The sequence below is a fragment of the Saccopteryx leptura genome, chromosome 13, assembly GCF_036850995.1.
Source record: "Saccopteryx leptura isolate mSacLep1 chromosome 13, mSacLep1_pri_phased_curated, whole genome shotgun sequence".
In the NCBI taxonomy this organism is placed as follows: Eukaryota; Metazoa; Chordata; class Mammalia; order Chiroptera; family Emballonuridae; genus Saccopteryx; species Saccopteryx leptura.
The window spans coordinates 29047230-29067042 of NC_089515.1; the positions used below are offsets into that span (position 1 = coordinate 29047230).

At 46.7% G+C, this 19813-nt stretch overlaps 1 protein-coding gene across 3 annotated transcripts in view; it reads left to right on the forward strand.

Annotated features, from left to right (window-relative positions):
- Positions 1-10: 10 nt before the first annotated feature.
- HPS1 (HPS1 biogenesis of lysosomal organelles complex 3 subunit 1) overlaps positions 11-19813 on the forward strand; it is a 32766-nt gene continuing 12963 nt past the window's right edge. The window contains exons 1-8 of one of the 3 annotated variants that reach the window (XM_066355751.1): positions 11-65; positions 1958-2073; positions 4216-4332; positions 15448-15585; positions 15798-15940; positions 16334-16442; positions 18573-18733; positions 19152-19254. In XM_066355751.1, the coding sequence (XP_066211848.1) occupies positions 4216-4332; positions 15448-15585; positions 15798-15940; positions 16334-16442; positions 18573-18733; positions 19152-19254 (771 nt within the window). In that variant the 5' untranslated portion in view covers positions 11-65; positions 1958-2073. Of the gene's footprint in view, positions 66-1957; positions 2074-4215; positions 4333-15447; positions 15586-15797; positions 15941-16333; positions 16443-17699; positions 17756-18213; positions 18288-18572; positions 18734-19151; positions 19255-19813 lie in introns of those variants that run through there. The other 2 variants (XM_066355752.1, XM_066355753.1) reach the window with 2 other exon arrangements.

A 19813-nucleotide genomic window follows, 5' to 3' on the forward strand; every position in this document is an offset into this window, starting at 1 on the left:
TGGGCGGTCACGTGGCACCACCCGGAAGCGCGCCCGAGGGCCCGGGACCCGCTGGGCTACGATCGGTACGTGGGCCTCGCAGACCCTCGCGGCGGGGCCCTCGGCCGCCCCTTCGTGGGCAGCGGAGCTTTCCCGGGACCCCGCGCGGGCCTCCGGGCAGTGGGGCGCGGGCCCCTCGCCCCGTCGGAGTGGCCGTGCGCCGGTCACTCCACTTCTCGGAGCCAAAGTGTCGGCAGCTACGAAGTGGGGAGGGTTTCCCGAGCCGCCTTCTTCCCGGGGTGGCCGTGAGGTTCGAGGGGACGTGGGGGCGACGCTGCTGCGTCAACCGGCCCGTGCGGGGCACCCTGGGAGCGCGCAGGGGTCGCTAGCCCGGCGGCGGCGAGCGGCTCCTCGCGCCCTGGGTCCTCCCTCCTGGTCCTCCGGCCCGGGGCGCGGCTGCTGCGGGGCACCCTGCTGGGCAGCACAGTGAAAACGGGCTCCCGGGTTCCCCCAGCGGGCGGGCGCCATCGAGAGCTCGGATGAGCCCCGTGTTCCCCCTGAGCGCGGGCTGGCAGAACGGGGAATGACGCGGTGACATTCTCTTAGCAGCCTTTTGGAATAAGAAAAGTAGAACCTAATGTTGACCAAGAAGCGTTCCCATTTTTCTGCTAATATGACATTAAGGCCAGTCATGAAGATGATGAAGTCAAGTCTGTTATTTTGAAGAAAAAAAAAATTACTGAGCCCCTAAAAACCCTTTCTTGCCTCTAATTTGCTTACAGTGTGTTTGGTTTCCTAATGAAGCTAAAGCTTTACTATTATTTCTTCCTTTTATCATCAAAATGTGAATGATCTAAAACCAGTTTAGTTCATCCTGTTGTTTGAGGAAGGACACCTGGGAAATAAGAGTAAAGACACCCCCACCCCCCACACACCCCGTCTATGTAAGGAAGCAGTTTGCTGCAGGCTGTCCTGCCTGGTTACTCTCTGACTCTCACTCGAACCTTATAGGGAGGTGGAGAGGGATTTTTCCTGCCGTTCACAGCAGGAGTTTGTGGCTCAGTGAAGTTGAACTGCCTTGGCAAAGCCAAAACTAAAACTAGGTGTCAGGTTCCTCTTGTGTTGGTTTATTGCCATTCATCCATCATCCCAGGACACCTCCTCTCTCCTGGGCCTGCTCCCCTATCCATCAGAGATGCTGTGCTGTCTCCGGACAGCCTGGGGCTGCTCAGGGTGGGTTTGCTGACCACACCGTGGCTCTGAGTGACCTACGGTGAAATGAGAGTGCTTGGAAGGAAACAGGACGTGGGAATTCACGTTTGTGGGCACCTGCTATGGCCAAATGACTGTTGGCAGCGTTCCTGTTCTAAGTGTCTGAGGGTGGGAGTGGGAGGGATATAGGGCACTCAGCTCCTGACTGAGTGGGGAGAATGTTCTGAGCAGACTACCCCAGGGCTAGAGGCAGACCTTTGACCACTCAGTCCTTCACCACCTTGTCCAAGAACAAGGAACAGTCAGAAAGAGGACTTCTGGCCCTGGCCGGTTGGCTCAGCGGTAGAGCGTCGGCCTGGCGTGCGGGGGACCCGGGTTCGATTCCCGGCCAGGGCACATAGGAGAGGCGCCCATTTGCTTCTCCACCCCCCCCTCCTTTCTCTCTGTCTCTCTCTTCCCCTCCCGCAGCCAAGGCTCCATTGGAGCAAAGATGGCCCGGGCGCTGGGGATGGCTCCTTGGCCTCTGCCCCAGGTGCTAGAGTGGCTCTGGCCGCGGCAGAGCGACGCCCCGGAGGGGCAGAGCATCGCCCCCTGGTGGGCATAGCATCGCCCCCTGGTGGACAGAGCGTCACCTCTGGTGGGCGTGCCGGGTGGATCCCGGTCGGGCGCATGCGGGAGTCTGACTGTCTCTCCCCGTTTCCAGCTTCAGAATAAAAAAAAAAAGGAAAGAGGACTTTGCTTGCCCTCATGACCTCTCTGTTTTAAGCATCTGCAGGACCCGGGATGCTATGCTGCTCTCCATGAGCTGGTCACCAAGTCCGCCCACTGCAGCCCTCTCTGAACCTGTGGCTCTCTGGAAGCTCTGCTGTGCTCCTTGCCAAGGTAGATGATTCTGCCCTGCATAGGGCGGACGGGGGCAGGCAGCACCCACTCTGGAGCTGCTCTGGGGCTGTGGGAGGGGACCGAGTGAGGCAGGTAGTAGACTGAGCTCTCCTGGGTTCTGCAGAGCCCTCTCTTCAACCCCTGCCCAGCTCTGTGACCTGATGTCACCTTTGCCTGTCCTCTCCTTCCTCCCTTGCAGCCAGGAAGTCACCAAGGCCTGCTCTGTCTCTAAGCTCCACTTCTGGCCTCCACCAAGGAGTGGGCCATCATTGTCCCACACCAGGCTAACCTGTCTCCACAACCTAACCTCACCCATCTGGGGCCAGCATGGCTCTTCCCACACCCTCACCAGCCTGTATACAGGGGCTCTCTGCTATTGACCGCGACCTCCATTCCATAGCCCACCATGCCCCAACCCACACCCCCTTCCCATCAGGCTGGCCCCGCAAGCCCCCAACTGTGTCCCTCTCACTGGGGGTCCCACAGCTCTTCCAGTCCACCTGCCCTCGTCCAGCATCCTCTTCACACTCTGCTCTTCTCCCGGTCTCTGCCTTGTTCTCAGCCATTCCGTGGCTGCATTCTGGTTTTCACTGTGCTAGGAACACCCTCGGGCCGGGTGCTCTAAGTTGGAGTTGATACACTAACTGGAGGTTTGGGGGGAATTCAGTAAGTACCACTATGCTTGTCACATAGGGGATCCTAGAGAGTGCAAATGAGTCAGAAACCTCAAAATGTTATGATCCTATTGAAACTGGACCTTCACATGAAAGAGTCAGAACAGAGTTTCCTAATCACAGTCATGTCTTATCATACGTGCAACATCATTGTGTCTGTGTGGCACACTGAGATACACAAGAATGTTTGAAATTCCTGCCTGGTGCTCTCTGAGCTGCACGCAGCTGGCCTGAGAGCTCTGGTCTTACCAGGCTTGGACAGGCTTCTCCAAGGTTAAGAAGATCAGTGTCTTGTTATATCCCAGGGGGCCAAGACACAGCATGGGAAGCTCTGAATTAAGGATCTACCTGTTGGGCCTGACCAGGTGGTGGTGGCACAGTGGATAGAGTGTCAACCTGGTCACCAGCTTGAGCGTAGGCTCACCAGCTTGAACATGGGGTCACCGGCTTGAGCGTGGGATCATGGATATGACCCCATTGTCACTGGCTTGAGTGAAAAGGTTGCTGGCTTAAAGCCTAAGGTCTCTGGCTTGAACCCAAGGTCGCTGGCTTGAGCAAGGGGTCACTGGCTCAGCTGGAGCCCCCTGGTCAAGGCACGTGTGAGAAAGCAATCAATATACTAAAGTACCGGAATGATGAGTTGATGCTTCTCATCTCTCTTCCTTCCTGTTTGTATGTCACTCCCTATCTCTCTCTCTCTCTCTCTCAAAAAAAAAAAAAAAAAAATCTACCAGTTGGTGAATAATAAAACACATTTTATATAATTAAGCATGAAAATGTGTGGCGCAGAGGAGACGTGTTGGGGGTGGGGAAGGAGGTTTGGCAGGACCAGAGATGCTGGTGGGTGTGGCCGAGGATGTGGCAGCCGAGCAAGTGTGAGAAGGAATGTGGACAAGGTCAGGCAGCCTCTTTTTCCACCCGGAGCAGGAGGAGCGTGCGTGAAGTCCCTGTAACGCTGTGGGCTCTGAAGCTCATCTTGTGGGGCTGTCTCTGACTGGAGGGCTGCCTAGGGGAGGTTTGGTAGCTGCCCTCCTTTCCAGACCAGGCTCTGACTGTGCCATGAGCCCGGAGATGGCCCGCCTCCCTGTGCGGGTGACTCGTGTGCAGATCGAGAGCTGGGTCCTTCTTACAGTTGGTTCCAGTAGGCCCGTGGTAGGTGTGATGCTCTAGAGGGGGCGAAGGCACGGAAGAAAGAGCCTCAGACATCAGGCCGGCCTGGGCTGGGAGCCCAGCTCTGCCACTTCAAGCTGTACCCCATCGTGCTCTACAAACGGGAGCAGCTGAGGGTTCCTGTTGGTCAGGCTGTTGTAAGGATGTGAGGAAGTAACGCCAGGGCCCCGCGGTGGTGCCCGGCACACAGGGAGGGCTCAGTAGATGCTTGCTGGGATTATGATCCTCTTTGTTACTCAGGCCACGCTTGGGGATTTGGGGGCTGGGAGGTGACCTTGAGCTTGCTTCTCCCTGGCAGATGAAGTGTGTCTTGGTGGCCACGGAGGGCGCCGAAGTCCTCTTTTACTGGACAGACGAGGAGTTTGAAGAGAGTCTGCGGCTGAAGTTTGGGCAGTCAGAAACTGAGGGAGAAGAGGTGAGTCCAGGACAGGAGGGAGGGAGGGGCGGGCAGGGGTAGCACAGAGCTCCAGGGAGGCCAGGAGGCGGGAGAACCGTGCACCTGCTCCTGGCCCAGCCCGAGGAGGTAAGGCAGTGGGTGTGGTCCAGCGCCCTTCACACCCACCCTGCCTCCTCGGGGCTTGGCCCCCTGATGCTCTGGAGTGCGGTGAGCACCCCCCATACTCTCCCCACGGCTTACTTGGCCAAACGAGGGCAGGAAGAGGTAGAATTCTAATCACACAGCAGAGAAACTTGCTGTTACCAGTTTCTTTACCTAAAAACTTAGCATAAGCTTAACGCATTAATTTTTGTAACAGCTATATTAAGGTATAATTGACATACTATAACCTGAACATACCATGTACAATCTGATATACTTTGATACTTATATATACCTGTGATTCCATCACAGACAATAAAAGGAACATATCCACCATTCCCCAAATTTGTGACCCTCCTCGCCCTCCCTGACTCGGGCAACCCCGATCTGGTTTCGGTCACAACGGTGAGTGTGTATTTTACAGACTTCCACGTGCTGAAGTCATACAGTAGGTACGCAGGGGGGTTTTGGTTTTGGTCTGGTCTAGCTCCTGTGACACAGTTTGAGGGTTCTGAGGCTCACCCCTCTCGTACTGTGGATCGGTAGTCCATTCCCTCTCGCTGCTGTGCAAGCGTCTGTTCGTCGGTACGCCACAGTTTGTCCATCCACTTACCTGTTGACGACAACAACATCCGGGTTGTTGCTGGTTTTGACTTACACATAAAGCGGCTGTGAACATTCACATACAGGCCTTTCTCTGTATGGACATCGGCTTTCACTATTCGTGGAAAACTTGAGGATAGTATGGCTGGATCATATCAGTGTATGTTACACTTTTTAAGAAACTACACAACTTTCCCAAAGAGGTTATAGCATTTTGTATTTTGCTAGTAGTATTATACGAGACTTCCATTTCCTCAGTAGCCTGACTGACACTTGCTATGGTCAATCTTTATAAATTTAGTTACTTTGATAGTTGCCTAATAGAAAGTGACTTTTCTATTAATATAATTTGTTCATGACAGAATCTCACTGTTTTAATTTTTTACTTCCTTAATGATGAATGAGTTCTTTTAAGTGAGAGGAGGGGAGATAGTGAGACAGACTCCCACATGTGGCCCCACTGGGATCCACCTGGCCACCACCGTCTGGGGCCAATGCAATCAGCCGAGCTATCCTCAGCGCCTGTGCAAAGCTCGAAACAATCAAGCTGCTAGCTGCGAGGGTGAGAGGGAAAGAAGAGGGAGAAAGAGGGGGAGAGAAGCAGATAGTCGCTTCTCGTGTGTGCCCTGACTGGGGCTCAAACCCAGGATGTCCATATGTTGGGCCAACGCTCTGTCCACTGAGCCAACCGGCCAGGGTGATGAACGATTTTGAGCATATTTTCATGTGCTTGTTTGCTCTCTTTGTATCTTGTTTAATGAAGTGTCTTTTCAGATATTTTGCCAATTTATTAAGTTGATTCTTATTTTTATATAGTTTTGAGAGTTTCTTAGGTATTTTTGTGTATAAGTCCAAGGAGAGATGTTTCTTGTCTTTGTATCTACGTAACAGTATCTTTCAAAGACGGAAATTTTTAATTTTGATAATTTCAATTTATCCTCTTTTTTCTTTTCTTTTTTTTGCTTTTATGGATTATGCTTCTGATGCCATATCTCAGAAATCTTTGCCCAACCGAAGATCACAAAGATACCTCCTCTATTTTCTTCATAAATTTTATAGTTGTAGGTCTTATAATAGGTCTCATGATGCATCTTAAATTTTTTATGTAGTATCAGATATGGATTAAAGTTATTTTTTTGCATGTGGACATCCAGTTTAACACTAATATAACAACTCAAAAATAGTTGTTATTTTCACTCATTTAATTTCCACAGTACATTTTAAAGGAGTCACTTATCTGAGAATTTTTTCCAGATTTACTTTGGATTTGCAAACTCTGTTGGGGATGAGCAGAGGAGTTCTTGTGTTTCCACAGCAGCACAGCCTGGCCGCCTCAGAGCCCTTCCCGCGCTAATGGGCCAGTTGGTGAGCCAGTGTGCTAAAGTCACTCACCTCAGTGTCGCTGATACTCTGGTGACTGTCTGCAGGTGGAAAGCCAAATATCCAAGATCATGGACATTTAACTGGTTTTACTGAAACTAAAAACAGCTCTGTTAGGCTCTTTCATTTTTTAGCAGTCAACTCATCTAATTTTTGCATTAAGAAGTTTTTTTGGTTTTTTGTTTTAAATTAAATTTAATGCAGTGACATTGATAAATCAGGGTACATATGTTGAGAGAAAATATCTCTAGATTATTTTGACATTTGATTGTGCTGTATACCCCTCCCCCAAAGTTAAATTGTCTTCTGTCACCTTCTATCAGGTTTTCTTTGTGCCCCTCCCCTCCCCTAACCCCTCTCTCCTTCTTCACCCCCTCCCCCCTCCCCCAACCCCCCGCCCCTGTTGCCATCACATTCTTGTTCATGTCTCTGAGTCTCATTTTTATGTCCCTTCTACGTATGGATTCCTCTTAGTTTTTTTTCTGATTTACTTATTTCACTCCGTATAATGTTGTCAAGGTCCATCCATGTTATTGTAAATGATCCGATGTCATCATTTCTTATGGCTGAGTAGTATTCCATAGTATATATGTACCAAAGCTTTTTAATCCACTCATCCTCTGACGGACACTTGGGCTGTTTCCAGATCTTCACTATTGTGAACAATGCTGCCACTAACATGCGGGTGCATTTCTCCTTTTCGAGCCGTTCTATGGTGTCCTTGGGGTATATTCCTAAAAGTGGGATAGCTGGGTCAAAAGGCAGTTCAATTTTCAGTTTTTTGAGGAATCTCCATACTGTTTTCCACAGTGGCTGCACCAGTCTGCATTCCCACCAGCAGTGCAGGAGGGTTCCCTTTTCTCCACATCCTCGCCAGCACTTATTCTGTGTTGTTTTGTTGATGAGCGCCATTCTGACTGGTGTGAGGTGATATCTCATTGTGGTTTTAATTTGCATTTCTCTAATGATTAGTGATGTTGAGCATTTTTTCATATGCCTGTTGGCCATCTGTATGTCCTCTTTGGAGAAGTGTCTATTCATCTCTTTTGCCCATTTTTGGATTGGGTTGTTTGTCTTCCTGGTGTTGAGTTTTACAAGTTCTTTATAAATTTTGGTTATTAACCCCTTATCAGACGTATTGTCAAATATGTTCTCCCATTGTGTAGTTTGTCTTTTTATTCTGTTCTTGTTGTCTTTAGCTGTACAAAAGCTTTTTAGTTTGATATAGTCCCATTTGTTTATCCTGTCTTTTATTTCACTTCCCCGTGGAGATAAATCAGCAAATATATTGCTCCGAGAGCTTACTGCCTATGTTTTCTTCTAAGATGCTTATGGTTTCACGGCCTACATTCAAGTCTTTTATCCATTTTGAGTTTATTTTTGTGAGTGGTGTAAGCTGGTGATCTAGTTTCATTTTTTTGCAGGTAGCTGTCCAATTTTCCCAACACCATTTGTTAAAGAGGCTGTCTTTACTCCATTGTATTTGCTTACCTCCTTTGTCAAATATCAGTTGTCCATAGAGCTGTAGGTTTATTTCTGAGTTCACTGTTCTGTTCCATTGATCTATGTGCCTGTTCTTATGCCAGTACCAGGCAGTTTTGAGTACAATGGCCTTGTAGTATAACTTGATATCAGGAAGTGTGATACCTCCCATTTTATTCTTCTTTTTTAAGATTGCTGAGGCTATTCGTGTCCTCTTTTGGTTCCATATAAATTTTTGGAATATGTGTTCTATATCTTTGAAGTATGTCATTGGTATTTTAATTGGTATTGCATTGACTTTATAGATTGCTTTGGGTAATATAGACATTTTAATGATGTTTATTCTTCCTAACCATGAGCACGGTATATGCTTCCACTTGTTTGTATCTTCCTTGATTTCTTTTATCAATGTTTTGTAATTTTCCGAGTACAAGTCTTTAGTCTCCTTGGTTAAGTTTACTCCTAGGTACTTTATTTTTTTGGTTGTAATTGTGAAGGGGATTGTTTCCTTAATTTCTCTTTCTGACTGTTCATTGTTGGTGTATAAAAATGCTTCTGATTTCTGAGTATTGATTTTATATCCTGCCACTTTGCTGAATTTATTTATCAGGTCCAGTAGTTTTTTGACTGAGACTTTAGGGTTTTATATATAAAATATCATATCATCTGCAAATAATGATAGTTTTACTTCTTCTTTTCCAACTTGAATGCCTTTTATTTCTTCTTCTTGTCTGATTGCTGTGGCTAGGACTTCCAGGACTATGTTAAATAAGAGTGGTGAAAGGGGGCACCCCTGCCTTGTTCCTGATCTTAAGGGTATTGCTTTTAATTTTTTCCCATTGAGTATGATGTTGGCTGTGGGTTTCTCATAGATGGCTTTTATCATGTTGAGGTATGTTCCCTGTATTCCCACTTTGCTAAGAGTTTTGATCATGAATGGGTGCTGGATTTTATCAAAAGCTTTTTCTGCATCTATTGAAATTATCATATGGTTTTTCTCCTTCTTTTTGTTTATGTGATGAATCACATTGATTGATTTACAAATATTGTACCAGCCTTGCCTCCCCAGAATAAATCCCACTTGATCATGGTGTATGATTTTTTCCATATATTGTTGGATCCAGTTTGCTAATATTTTGTTGAGGATTTTAGCATCTATATTCATCAGAGATATTGGCCTATAATTTTCTTTCTTTGTGTTGTCTTTGCCTGGTTTTGGAATCAGAATTATGCTCGCCTCATAAAAGGAGCTTGGAAGTCTTCCTTCCTCTTGAATTTTTTGAAATAGTTTGAGAAGGCTAGGAGTTAGTTCTTCTTTGAATATTTGGTAGAATTCCGTTGTGAAGCCATCGGGCCCCGGACTTTTCTTTGTTGGGAGTTTTTTGATAACTGTTTCGATCTCATTTGTTGTAATCGGTCTGTTTAGGTTTTCTGATTCTTCCAGATTGATTTTTGGAAGATTGTATGTTTCAAGGAATTTGTCCATTTCATCTAGGTTGTCTAGTTTTTTGGCATACAGTTCTTCATAGTATTTTCTTACAATATTTTGTATTTCTGTTGTGTCAGTTGTTATTTCTCCTCTCTCATTTCTAATTTTATTTATTTGAGTCCTCTCTCTCTTTTTCTTGGTGATTCTAGTTAAAGGTTCATCCATCTTGTTTACCTTTTCAGAGAACCAGCTCCTAGTTTCATTGATCCTCTGTATTGTTTCTTTAGCCTCTATGTCATTTATTTCTGCTCTGATCTTTATTATTTCCTTCCTTCTACTACATTTGGGCTTTACTTGCTGTTCTTTTTCTAATTCTTTTAGATGCAGGGTTAAGTTGTTTATTTGAGCTTTTACTAGCTTCTGAAAGTGTGCCTGTAGTGCTATGAACTTCCCTCTCAGCACTGTTTTCGCTGTGTCCCATAAATTTTGAGTTGTTGTATGCTCATTGTCATTCGTTTCTAGGAATTTTTTTATTTCTTCTTTGATCTCATTCTTAATCCATTCATTATTTAACATCCTGCTATTTAGTTTCCATGTGTTTGAGAATTCTTGAGCTTTTCTGCTGTGATTCATTTCTAGTTTCATGCCGTTGTGATCGGAGAGAGTGCTTGCTATGATTTCAGTCTTCTTAAATTTGTTGAGAGCACTTTTGTGCCCTAACATGTGGTCTATCCTAGAGAATGTATGATGAGCACTTGAAAAGAATGTATATTCTGCTGCTTTAGGGTGAAAGGTTCTGAAGATATCTATTAAATCGAGTTGATCTAGTGTTTCCAATAAGTCTGCTGTTTCTTTGTTAATTTTCTTTCTTGAGGTTCTATCTAGTGATGTTAGTGGGGTATTGAAATCCCCTACTATTATAGTATTGCTGTTGATCTCGCCCTTTAAATCCACAAAGTCTGTTTTATATATTTGGGTGCTCCTATATTAGGTGCATAGATATTTATAATAGTTATATCTTCCTGTTGGATTGCTCCCTTTATCATTATGTAGTGGCCTTCTTTATCTCTTACTATATCCTTTGTTTTAAAGTGCAATTTGTCTGATATAAGTATTGCTACCCCAGCTTTTTTTTCATTTCCGTTTGCATGAAATGTTTTTTTCCATCCTTTTACCTTCAATCTATGTGTGTCTTTTGTTCTAAGGTGTGTCTCTTGTAGACAACATATGTATGGGTCCTGTTTTCTTATCCACGCAGCTACCCTATGTCTTTTGATTGGATCATTTAATCCATTTACATTTAAGGTTATTATTGATATGCAGTTGTTTATTGCCATTTTCTTCTTTAAAGGTGTATTCCTTTTTTTGCTATATTCTTTTCCCACTTTGATCTGTTTACAACAGGCCCCTTAACATTTCCTGCAGCATTGGTTTGGTTGTAATGAATTCCTTGAGTTGTTTTTTGTCTGGGAAGCTTTTTATTTCTCCTTCGATTTTAAACGATAGCCTTGCTGGATAAAGTAGTCTTGGTTGTAGGTTCTTGTTCTGCATTATTTTGAATATTTCTTGCCATTCCCTTCTGGCCTCAAGTGTTTCTGTTGAGAAGTCAGATGTCATCCTTATGGGGGCTCCTTTGTAGGTGATAACTTTTTTTTCTCTTGCAGCTTTTAATATTTTCTCTTTATCGCTTAGCTTTGGTATTTTAATTATGATGTGTCTTGGTGTAGGTTTCTTTGGGTTTCTCTTTAATGGAGTCCTCTGTGCTTCTTGGACTTGTGAGAGTTTCTCTTGCATTAATTTAGGGAAATTTTCAGCTATGATATGATTGAACAACATCTCTATCCCTTGTTCTTTCTCTTCTTCTTCAGGAACCCCTATGATGCGGATGTTATTTCTCTTCATGTTGTCACAGAGCTCTCTAAGAGTTTCCTCTGACTTTTTGAGTCTCTTTTCTCTTTTCTTCTCTGCTTTCATGCCTTCATTCCAGTTGTCCTCTAACTCGCTGATTCGATCCTCCGCTCTATCTATCCTGTTTTTAATTCCTTCCATTGTGGTCTTTATTTCTGATATTGTATTTGTCATCTCCGACTGGTTCTTTTTTATACTTGCTATTTCTTTATTTAGGTTTTCAAACTGCCCCTCCATTGTTGTTCTAAGATCCCTAAGCATCCTTACAATCATTATTTTGAACTCCCCATCTGGAAGTTTGATTATTTCCATATCACTCAGCTCATCTCTCAAAGGTGTCTCTTGTGGTTTCATTTGGGTTGCACTCCTTTGTCTTCTCATCATGGTGTTTTATTTGTAAAGTTGATTGAGTCTAGGCTTGGTGTTGTCTGCCTCCAGTTTTCAGTTGTGTTATTTCTAGGTCTTCTTGGGTTGGTATCAGCTATTATTTGTAATCCACTTTCGGATTTGGGCAGCTTTGAAGTCTTGATTTGTTTGTTTTCTTAACAGGTGATAGTCTTGTTAACTGATCTCAGCAGGGGGCTTCCTTGAAACTGTAACCAGGAATGCTGTGGGTGTAACCTGAGACGCTGAAGGTCTCTTCTACCAACTAATCTCACTGGGGGCAGGGTGTTTTCTCAGCTTCAGTAGGGGGAGGTGTATCTCAGATCTCCATGGAGACCTGAGTTACTGCCCCTCCTCCACACTTCTTGTTTTCAGCTGTGTCTTGTTGCGCTGATTGGAGCTGGATAGATGTCCGGAGATCTCTGATCGGGAAGCACTTCAGCTCTGTTTTGTGAAAGGTTCAGTCCCTCCCCCAGCTATGGCCGCCTCCAGCATGAATGAGTCAGCTTTTTTATTTTGTTTCTTGCATACCTTATCCCCTCACAGTCTGTCCCTCTCCCTGTCCTTTCCACTTGGGAGATAAGCTGGTCTTTTCAACCCACCTTGCTCCCTGGTCGCCAGGTAAGTGGCTGTGAGCAGTAGTTTCTGCTCTTTTTCCTCTGTGAAATCCTCTCTGGGCTCTCAGCCTCACCCCCCCCCCCTTCCGTTCCTGTAAGCAGAGGAGATTCAGGCACTCCTTACCGGGATTATTGTGGCTTCCTCTTTGCTCCTTGGTTTTTGAGAGCTGTTCTTGCAGTTCAGTGTTGGTTTTTCATGCTGATTTTTCCTAAATTGATTTGTATTCCAGTTTGGTGTTGAGAGCTGGGCGTCTGTGCGTCCGCCTACTCCGCTGCCATCTTGGAGCTCCAAGAAGTTTTTAAGTATTTCAGTTCTTAAGCTATTATTTCAACTCACTGTTTGGTAATATTTCTCTTCCCTCTAATAAAAATCTGGGAAAGGAACACACTAATGAACTCCGACTTTTCAGTTTCTACATGACTAGTGTGAAGAAAAGAGTCTTTAAATTTTTATTTTTTTATGTAGACAACACACTTTTTCCTGATCCTATAGATAACGTGAATTAGCCATAGGAAATTTGGAAACATAGAAAGATTGTTTTTAAATGACCCATAATTTTACTACCCAATAGCTATTAGCTCTTTAATATGTTTTCTTTGGGTCTTTAACTTTTATATATACAGTAGTTGGGATTGTGCCACATTTTCAGTTTTGTTTCCTATTTTTTTCACTTGCCAGTATATCTAAAGCATGATTTCATTTTGTTAAATCTTCTCAAAAGCATAGGTGTTAACAGAAACATATTCTATGAATAAATGCGTCCATCTCTTGAACCATTTTCTTAATACTGGACTTGTTCATCACTTCTAGTTTTCTGTGACTGTTGCTAAAGGGAACATTGTGCTTGAACTTGACCCCACACCTTACTCTTTCCTTAGGATCAATTCCTAAAAACAGAAGCATCAATTCAAAAGCCATGCAAAGATACTGTACCAGCTGATAATTCCACCAACGAGAGAATGTCCCTTTACACTCTGCCTACCCCAATGTTTTCATCTCTCCCGACCAAAAAGAAAAAAATTCTTGCTATACCTGCAGGAAAAGCTACTACTTCTGCAATTAGTTGCTATATATAATCTAGATTTTTGTGACTTTTCTATTAACGTACCTCATTCATGACAGTTCCAGAAAATCGTGGTATGTGAATAATTCAACAAACATTTTCCTATCTGGAGGGATATTCAGGCAACAAGTATTCATTGAGAATCTACTGTGTGCCAGTCTCTGGAGGTGAAGCAGTGAATATGACCCTGCTCTCATGGCATCGGAGGCTAAAGAGGGGTATCATACAGTGAACCATAAACACCCTGAGTTCAGGGAGCGATATCAGTAAATGGGCAGAAAAAGTGAACCGGGCTGTGGGATGGGAGTGACTGGGGCAGGGTGGCCTGAGGGTGGGCAGGAGAGGGGCCGTCCAAGCCGGGACCCGCATGACGAGAGGGACTGCTGTTTGAGCTGGATAGTCTCTGCAGCAGCTGGAGGCAGACCTTGGTTCCTGGCACTGAGCGTACGGGAAGAAAAGCTGCCCTGCGCTGTGTCTGCGCGGGTACTGAATGCTGCACGCAGCCCCAGGCCAGCGGCCTGTTTAGCTTTTTGAGGCAAGGTCTGACCCAGCTGCTTGCAGCGCTCACTGGCTCAGAGTTAGGACTCGCTTTCTCCGTATTTCAGTCACGTCTCCTGAAATCAGCCTGGGCAGGGTCAGCCGTTTTCCTCCTTTCTTTTCATTCAGTATTGTGAACTTGAACTATGACCATCCCACTGGTTTTATCCCATTTCATTCGCAGATTTTCAACTAATTTGTCCATACTCTTTGCTTTTGTTTGTTTGGTTCTTTATTTTGAAGGGCAGAGAGGCTGAATGGGGAGACTTAGAAAAGTAAGTGTATGTGTACTGCCGGTGGGGGGCCAGGCAGTCCACATGGGACTCGGGCAGACGGTAGAGGAGCCGCAGAGCCGGAAAGCGTTGGGCCATTCTGTTTAACAGAGTCTCGCAACAGCAGATGAGCAAACAGGCAGGGAAACCGCTTCTCCTGGCAGCAGGCGAACGAGCAGGAGAAACGGTCCCTTGCAGTGGCAGGCAGGCAGGCAATCCGCCAAACACCACCCTGAGCCAAAGCACCCCTGGCCTTACATAGGCTGTGCACACATGCCTCTGCCACGTGCTCCAGCACTAATCATGCGGAGTGCAAGTGAGCAAGGCTAACACAGCTCTCTTTCCAACAGTATGCTTATTATGGAAATAGAGAAAGTACAGAAATATATAAAAAGTAGGAGGGAAAATCACTCACAATCCCTCTGTCCAGAAGTAAGGAATTTAACAATGGTGACTTTCATAATATTTTTCAATTCTTTTTATGCAGTTTAGTGTACAGAGCATGCACACCACTTTTTTATTTTATTTTAATTTTTATTTAGACAATTAAATTTAACAAGGTAAACTAGAATACATAGATTTTGGGCAAATATCTCCATATCATTTGGACAGTCGATTATGCTGCATTCCCTATCACCCAAAGTCAGATCATCCTCCGTCACCTTATATTATATTTGTCCCTCTTTATGTCCCTCCCCCCCCATCCTCCCACCACTTTTTTGAAGATAACATTGTATCAGAGGAAGGTTCCATGCCGTGGAAACACTCCACTATTTTAAGTGGCTGTCTAGTCTCCTCTCGTTTAGATGGACTCCTGTTTGTTTAACTGTTCCCCCGGGAGTGGACATTTACATTTTCCCAGTTGCTTACTACTGTAAGTGATGTAGTGAGCACCTTGTGCATGGGCCTTTGCCCCCTCTCTGAGCATGTTTCTTAGGGTACATTCCCCCGCAGTAGACCTGCTGCTGCAGAGGGCACGGACTTCAGTATGTGTAGCGAATGTTCCTAGAGTTGGCCAGCTTGCCACTAAAAGCCCCAAGCACGCCTCTGTGGAAATGTGGCCTAGCCCCTTAACGTTTCCTTCCATCATCGGAGCCTAAACAGCACAATTCATTGGCCAGCCCTTCCCAGCCTTCCTAACTGCCACCCAAGGCTTGGAGACCATGTCTTTTGGCCCCCCTCTCTGCCAGAAGAGTGGTACCCTCCCAGGCCGATCTAAAGCTCTGGAGACCCTTGGTGGCAAGACCTGGATCTTGTCCACTTCTTCGTCCCCGTGGCTGGCACACTCGAGCAGTGTAACTTCCTCCCCTCCACAGCTCCCTGCCCTGGAGGACCAGCTCAGCACCCTCCTTGCCCCGGTCATCATCTCCTCCATGACCATGCTGGAGAAGCTCTCAGACACGTACACCTGCTTCTCAACAGAAAATGGCAACTACCTCTACGTCCTTCAGCTGGTGAGCGTGTTCTGGGGCCCGAGCTCCTCCCTTGGCTCTGGGGGCGGCCCTCATCACCTCTCTCTTATCTGGAACTTGACACTCCTGTAGAAGGCAGAAGCCAGGTTTTATCATAATCCCATGGGACCTGATCCTCACCTCAGTGTCCCCAGGGAGCAGGGCAGGGGTGGGGAGTCCCTAGGGATGGCTGACATCAGCCACTGTGCCTACAGTTTGGAGAATGCCTGTTCATCGCCATCAATGGAGACCACACAGAGGGCGAGGGGGACCTGCGGCAGAAGCTGCGTGTGCTCAAGTACCTGTTCGAGGTGCACTTCGGGCTGGTCACGGTGGACAGCCAGCTCATCCGGAAGGAGTGAGTCCTCGCGGCTGGTCCCTTCCGATCCTTTGCTAAGCACCCTCTTGAAGCCAGGCAGTGTGTACCAGCCTCTGTGAAGCTGCCCGTCCATACTGTGCCCCTGGCTCCTTCCTGGCACCTTCCTGGGTCTCTAGCTGACTCCGTGTCACTTGTCTGTGTGAGAGAGACTGAGAAGTGTGGCGATTTTCTCAGCTCCTGGCTCCCGCTTCCCTGTCCATCCCGTTCCCCTCCACAGCCCGAACACGGCCCCCCTGTGCTTTGTGGGCGCTCCTGGTTACTGGGTCAGGTCGCATGAATGCTCCCGGCCCCGACAGTGATCTAGGACTGTGCTCCTTAGGTTGAATTTGGGGACATCCAGCAATGTCATGACTCTGTCCGCTCTGCCCCCAGGCTGCGGCCCCCAGACCTGGAGCAGCGGGCCCAGGTGTGGGAGCACTTCCAGAGCCTGCTGTGGACCTACGGCCGCCTGCGGGAGCAGGAGCAGTGTTTTGCTGTGGAGGTGACTATGGGGTGTGTCCTCGGGCTGTGGAAGTGTCAGGTCAGAAGGGCCGTGCAGCTTTAAGATCTTGTTCTGATCCCGCTAATGAGTGAGGGCACAGGCAGACCCCCAAACTCATGCATTCAGAGGGTTGCTCTTTCTGACCACATAATGGCTTGGGTACTCTGATAGGCCTTTCTACAATGAAACACTAGCTCCTGAGTGAGAAAGACTTTTTAATGCTGTTTTGGGGCTCACAGAAAATTATAGAGATCTTTGAAAATAGTCCCCTCAACTCTGACCCCCTCCCCCCAAAAAATTATATTCAGCTGAAACTAGAGTGGAAAGTACTAAAAAATACGCAGCACTGAGGAAAGGACTACCTGAGTGCAGACAGCAATACCAACTCTACAGCCGGAAAACCAAGCCCGAGGGGCGCGAGGCCGCGGCTGCCCTGTTCAGCGCAGACCTGAGGAGCCGCAGAGACCGTTGTCAGCAGCACCTCTGGCCTTTATATAGACAACGGCAGATTCTCTCCCGTATCAGGGGTTCTCACACCCCAGGGTGCATCAGGATCACCTGGAGGCCTATTAGATACAGGTTGCTGGGCCTGGGTCGCTTTTCTCATTCAGTAGAGGTGGGAGGCTCCAGGTGATGCTGATGATGCTGGTCCAGAAACTAGACTTTGAAAGCCACTGCTTTGGATGACAGATTAATAGCAAACAAATACAAGTTTACAGTTAATGTCAGATACATAAGGAAATAAGTCCCCGTGACTGAGAGTCAGGGGAGTGAATAGCCAATAAAATTAGATCCCAAGGGGCTTGATATACTGGAATTATTAGGCACAGAATATAAAATAATTATGAAATATTTAAAAACATAAAAGCTAGAAAAGAACCCATGTAGATAGTATAGAAATGAAAATATAATTATTAAAATGAAAACCTCAAGGGATGGGTCAAATACTAGATGAGACATAGCTAGAAAGAGATTTAGTGAACTGGAAAGTAGAGCTGAAGGAATTCATTTTCAAAGCCCACTTACTCGTCCAATAAATGTATAGCACCTCATCTATGCTCAGAAATGTGCCAGGCCCTGGGAATACAGAGGTAAAGAAAGACACAATCTCTGCCCTTGAGGGGGTGTCATCATAATGAATTTCTCATCAGAGTCCGTGGTGGTACAAAGGATGTCATGATCAACTCTTTCTGAGAGATTAGGAAGGGCTTTTGGTAGGTGATATGCAATTAAAATAAAATTCAAACTTCTTTCCAGGCCTACCAGACCCTTTATGATCTGCCACTGCCTGTCTTGCCTCCGCCGCGTCTCAGGTCTCCTTTTCCTCACTCTCTGTGCTCTGGACACCTGGGACTTCTTTCCATCTCATGAGTATTCTGTTTCGTTCTGTCCAGCATTGTAGTTATTAGCTATACAACGCCATTGAAAATTTGACATGTAGTTAGTTTAAATTGAGTTATGCTGTGTATATAACATACTCACTGAATTTTGAAGACTTAGTACAAAAAAGAATGTCAATCCATTAATGATTTTTATATGATATGTTGAAATGATAATATTTTATATATATATTGGATAAAATAAAATTTTTAATTATTTTTACCTGTTTCTTTTTACTTTTTAACATAGATACTAGAAAAGTTTTAATTGTGCATAAGGCTTGTCTTATATAAATATATTAGTTGGACAGCACTGCTCAAAACTTTCTCTCTCTACCTCAGGGCCTTTGCTTATGCTCTTTCCTCTACACCCCCCCCCCTTTCTCTGACAGGATTGCGTGTTGTTCTTCAACTGATTTCTGTCAGTTTAAAGGTCACCTCAGATGGCCTTTCTTTGTCTACTCAAGTAGGTGCCTGCTACTTTCTCTCGTCCAGTACTGCATATTTCCTACACAACACTTAGTTTGTCTGTTTCCTTGCATGGTGTCTGAATAACCCACTAGATTCTAGTGAGCAGACTATAAGCCCCAGGAAGGCTGGGACCATGCAGGTCTGAGTCTCTCTGTTCCCAAATGTCTGGCACATAGTCTGTGCTCAGTGTGGACTGAATGAATGCGCCCACCAGCCAGGGCCTAGAGCAGGAGAGGGTGGTGGATGACATGGTTTCTTCTCCCCGCCCACATGTGGCCAGGCTGTGGAGCGGCTGATTCACCCTCAGCTCTGCGAGCTGTGCATAGAGGCGCTGGAGCGGCACGTGGTCCAGGCTGTCAACTCCAGCCCCGCCCGGGCCGGCGAGGAGGCCCTGCACGCCTTCCTCCTTGTGCACTCCAAGCTGCTGGCCTTCTACTCCAGGTGAGCCCGAGGTCCAGGCCCCTCGCCCCTCACTTCCCTGGCCATGCCCCATTCTTTTCATGGAGACTTCTCAGATTCTTCAATTCTGCAGCCCCTCTCAGCCCGCTCACTCCTCTGAACTCTTTCTCCCTGGAATACTGTTTCAGAGTCTGAACTCAGGACTTCCCTATCTGCTCTTACCGGTCCCTGGTGGCTTCCCATCGGTCATTTTCTTTTTTAACACAACCGAGGTTTTGTTTACAATTGATGAGCTAATTTTATCTAGAGCTCACCTTTCTCCAGGAAGGATAAAGTCAGCTGGCACCTTCATAAACCTGAGGACAGGGACGGTGCTCCAGACCCCCTTAACCGACCTGTCCCCGAGCACCGCCTGCCGGGGTCGCGGGCACCGGCTGACCGTCTCCCGTTCTCTCTGCAGCCACAGTGCCAGCTCCCTGCGCCCCGCTGACCTGCTCACCCTCATTCTCCTGGCCCAGGACCTCTACCCCAGCGAGAGCTCAGCAGAAGACGACGACACGCAGGTCTCGGGCAGCTCCCTGGGCTGCGGGAGGCCGTCAGGGAGACGGCCCAGAAAACCCTGTGGGGTGGCCGGCAGGCTGCCGCGGATGCCGTGGTTCCTGAGTCACAGTTCTCCGCATGTTGTTGGGCGTGACACTTTTCCTGCTGCCTTCAGATAGAATTCTAGAATGCGTGTGGTTAACAGTGCAGATTTAGAGGGCCAGATGGTCCCTGCTTTTCCACTTAGCTGTGTGAGCTGGGCAGGTACTTGCCCCTTCTGAGCCTCGATTGCCGTATCTGTGCAATGGGACCATGATGGCATCTACCTCTCAGGGTAGTTTTGAGGCATGAAGGAGACAGTTCCATAGAACCGAGCAGTGCCAGGGGCACAGGGAACGCTCAGTAAGTGCAGGCGACCACTGTCGCCATCCCCAGTATCTTCAGTGGTGGTCTGGATGTCAGTGTGGTGGAACGTCAGTGGTTTGAGAGAAAGGCTGGACCGCTAGAACTGAAATGTCCCTGGAAAGTGAGGACCCGCCCGGGCTTTGTGGTGGAGTGGCACATGCCTGTGCCTCCGCCCCA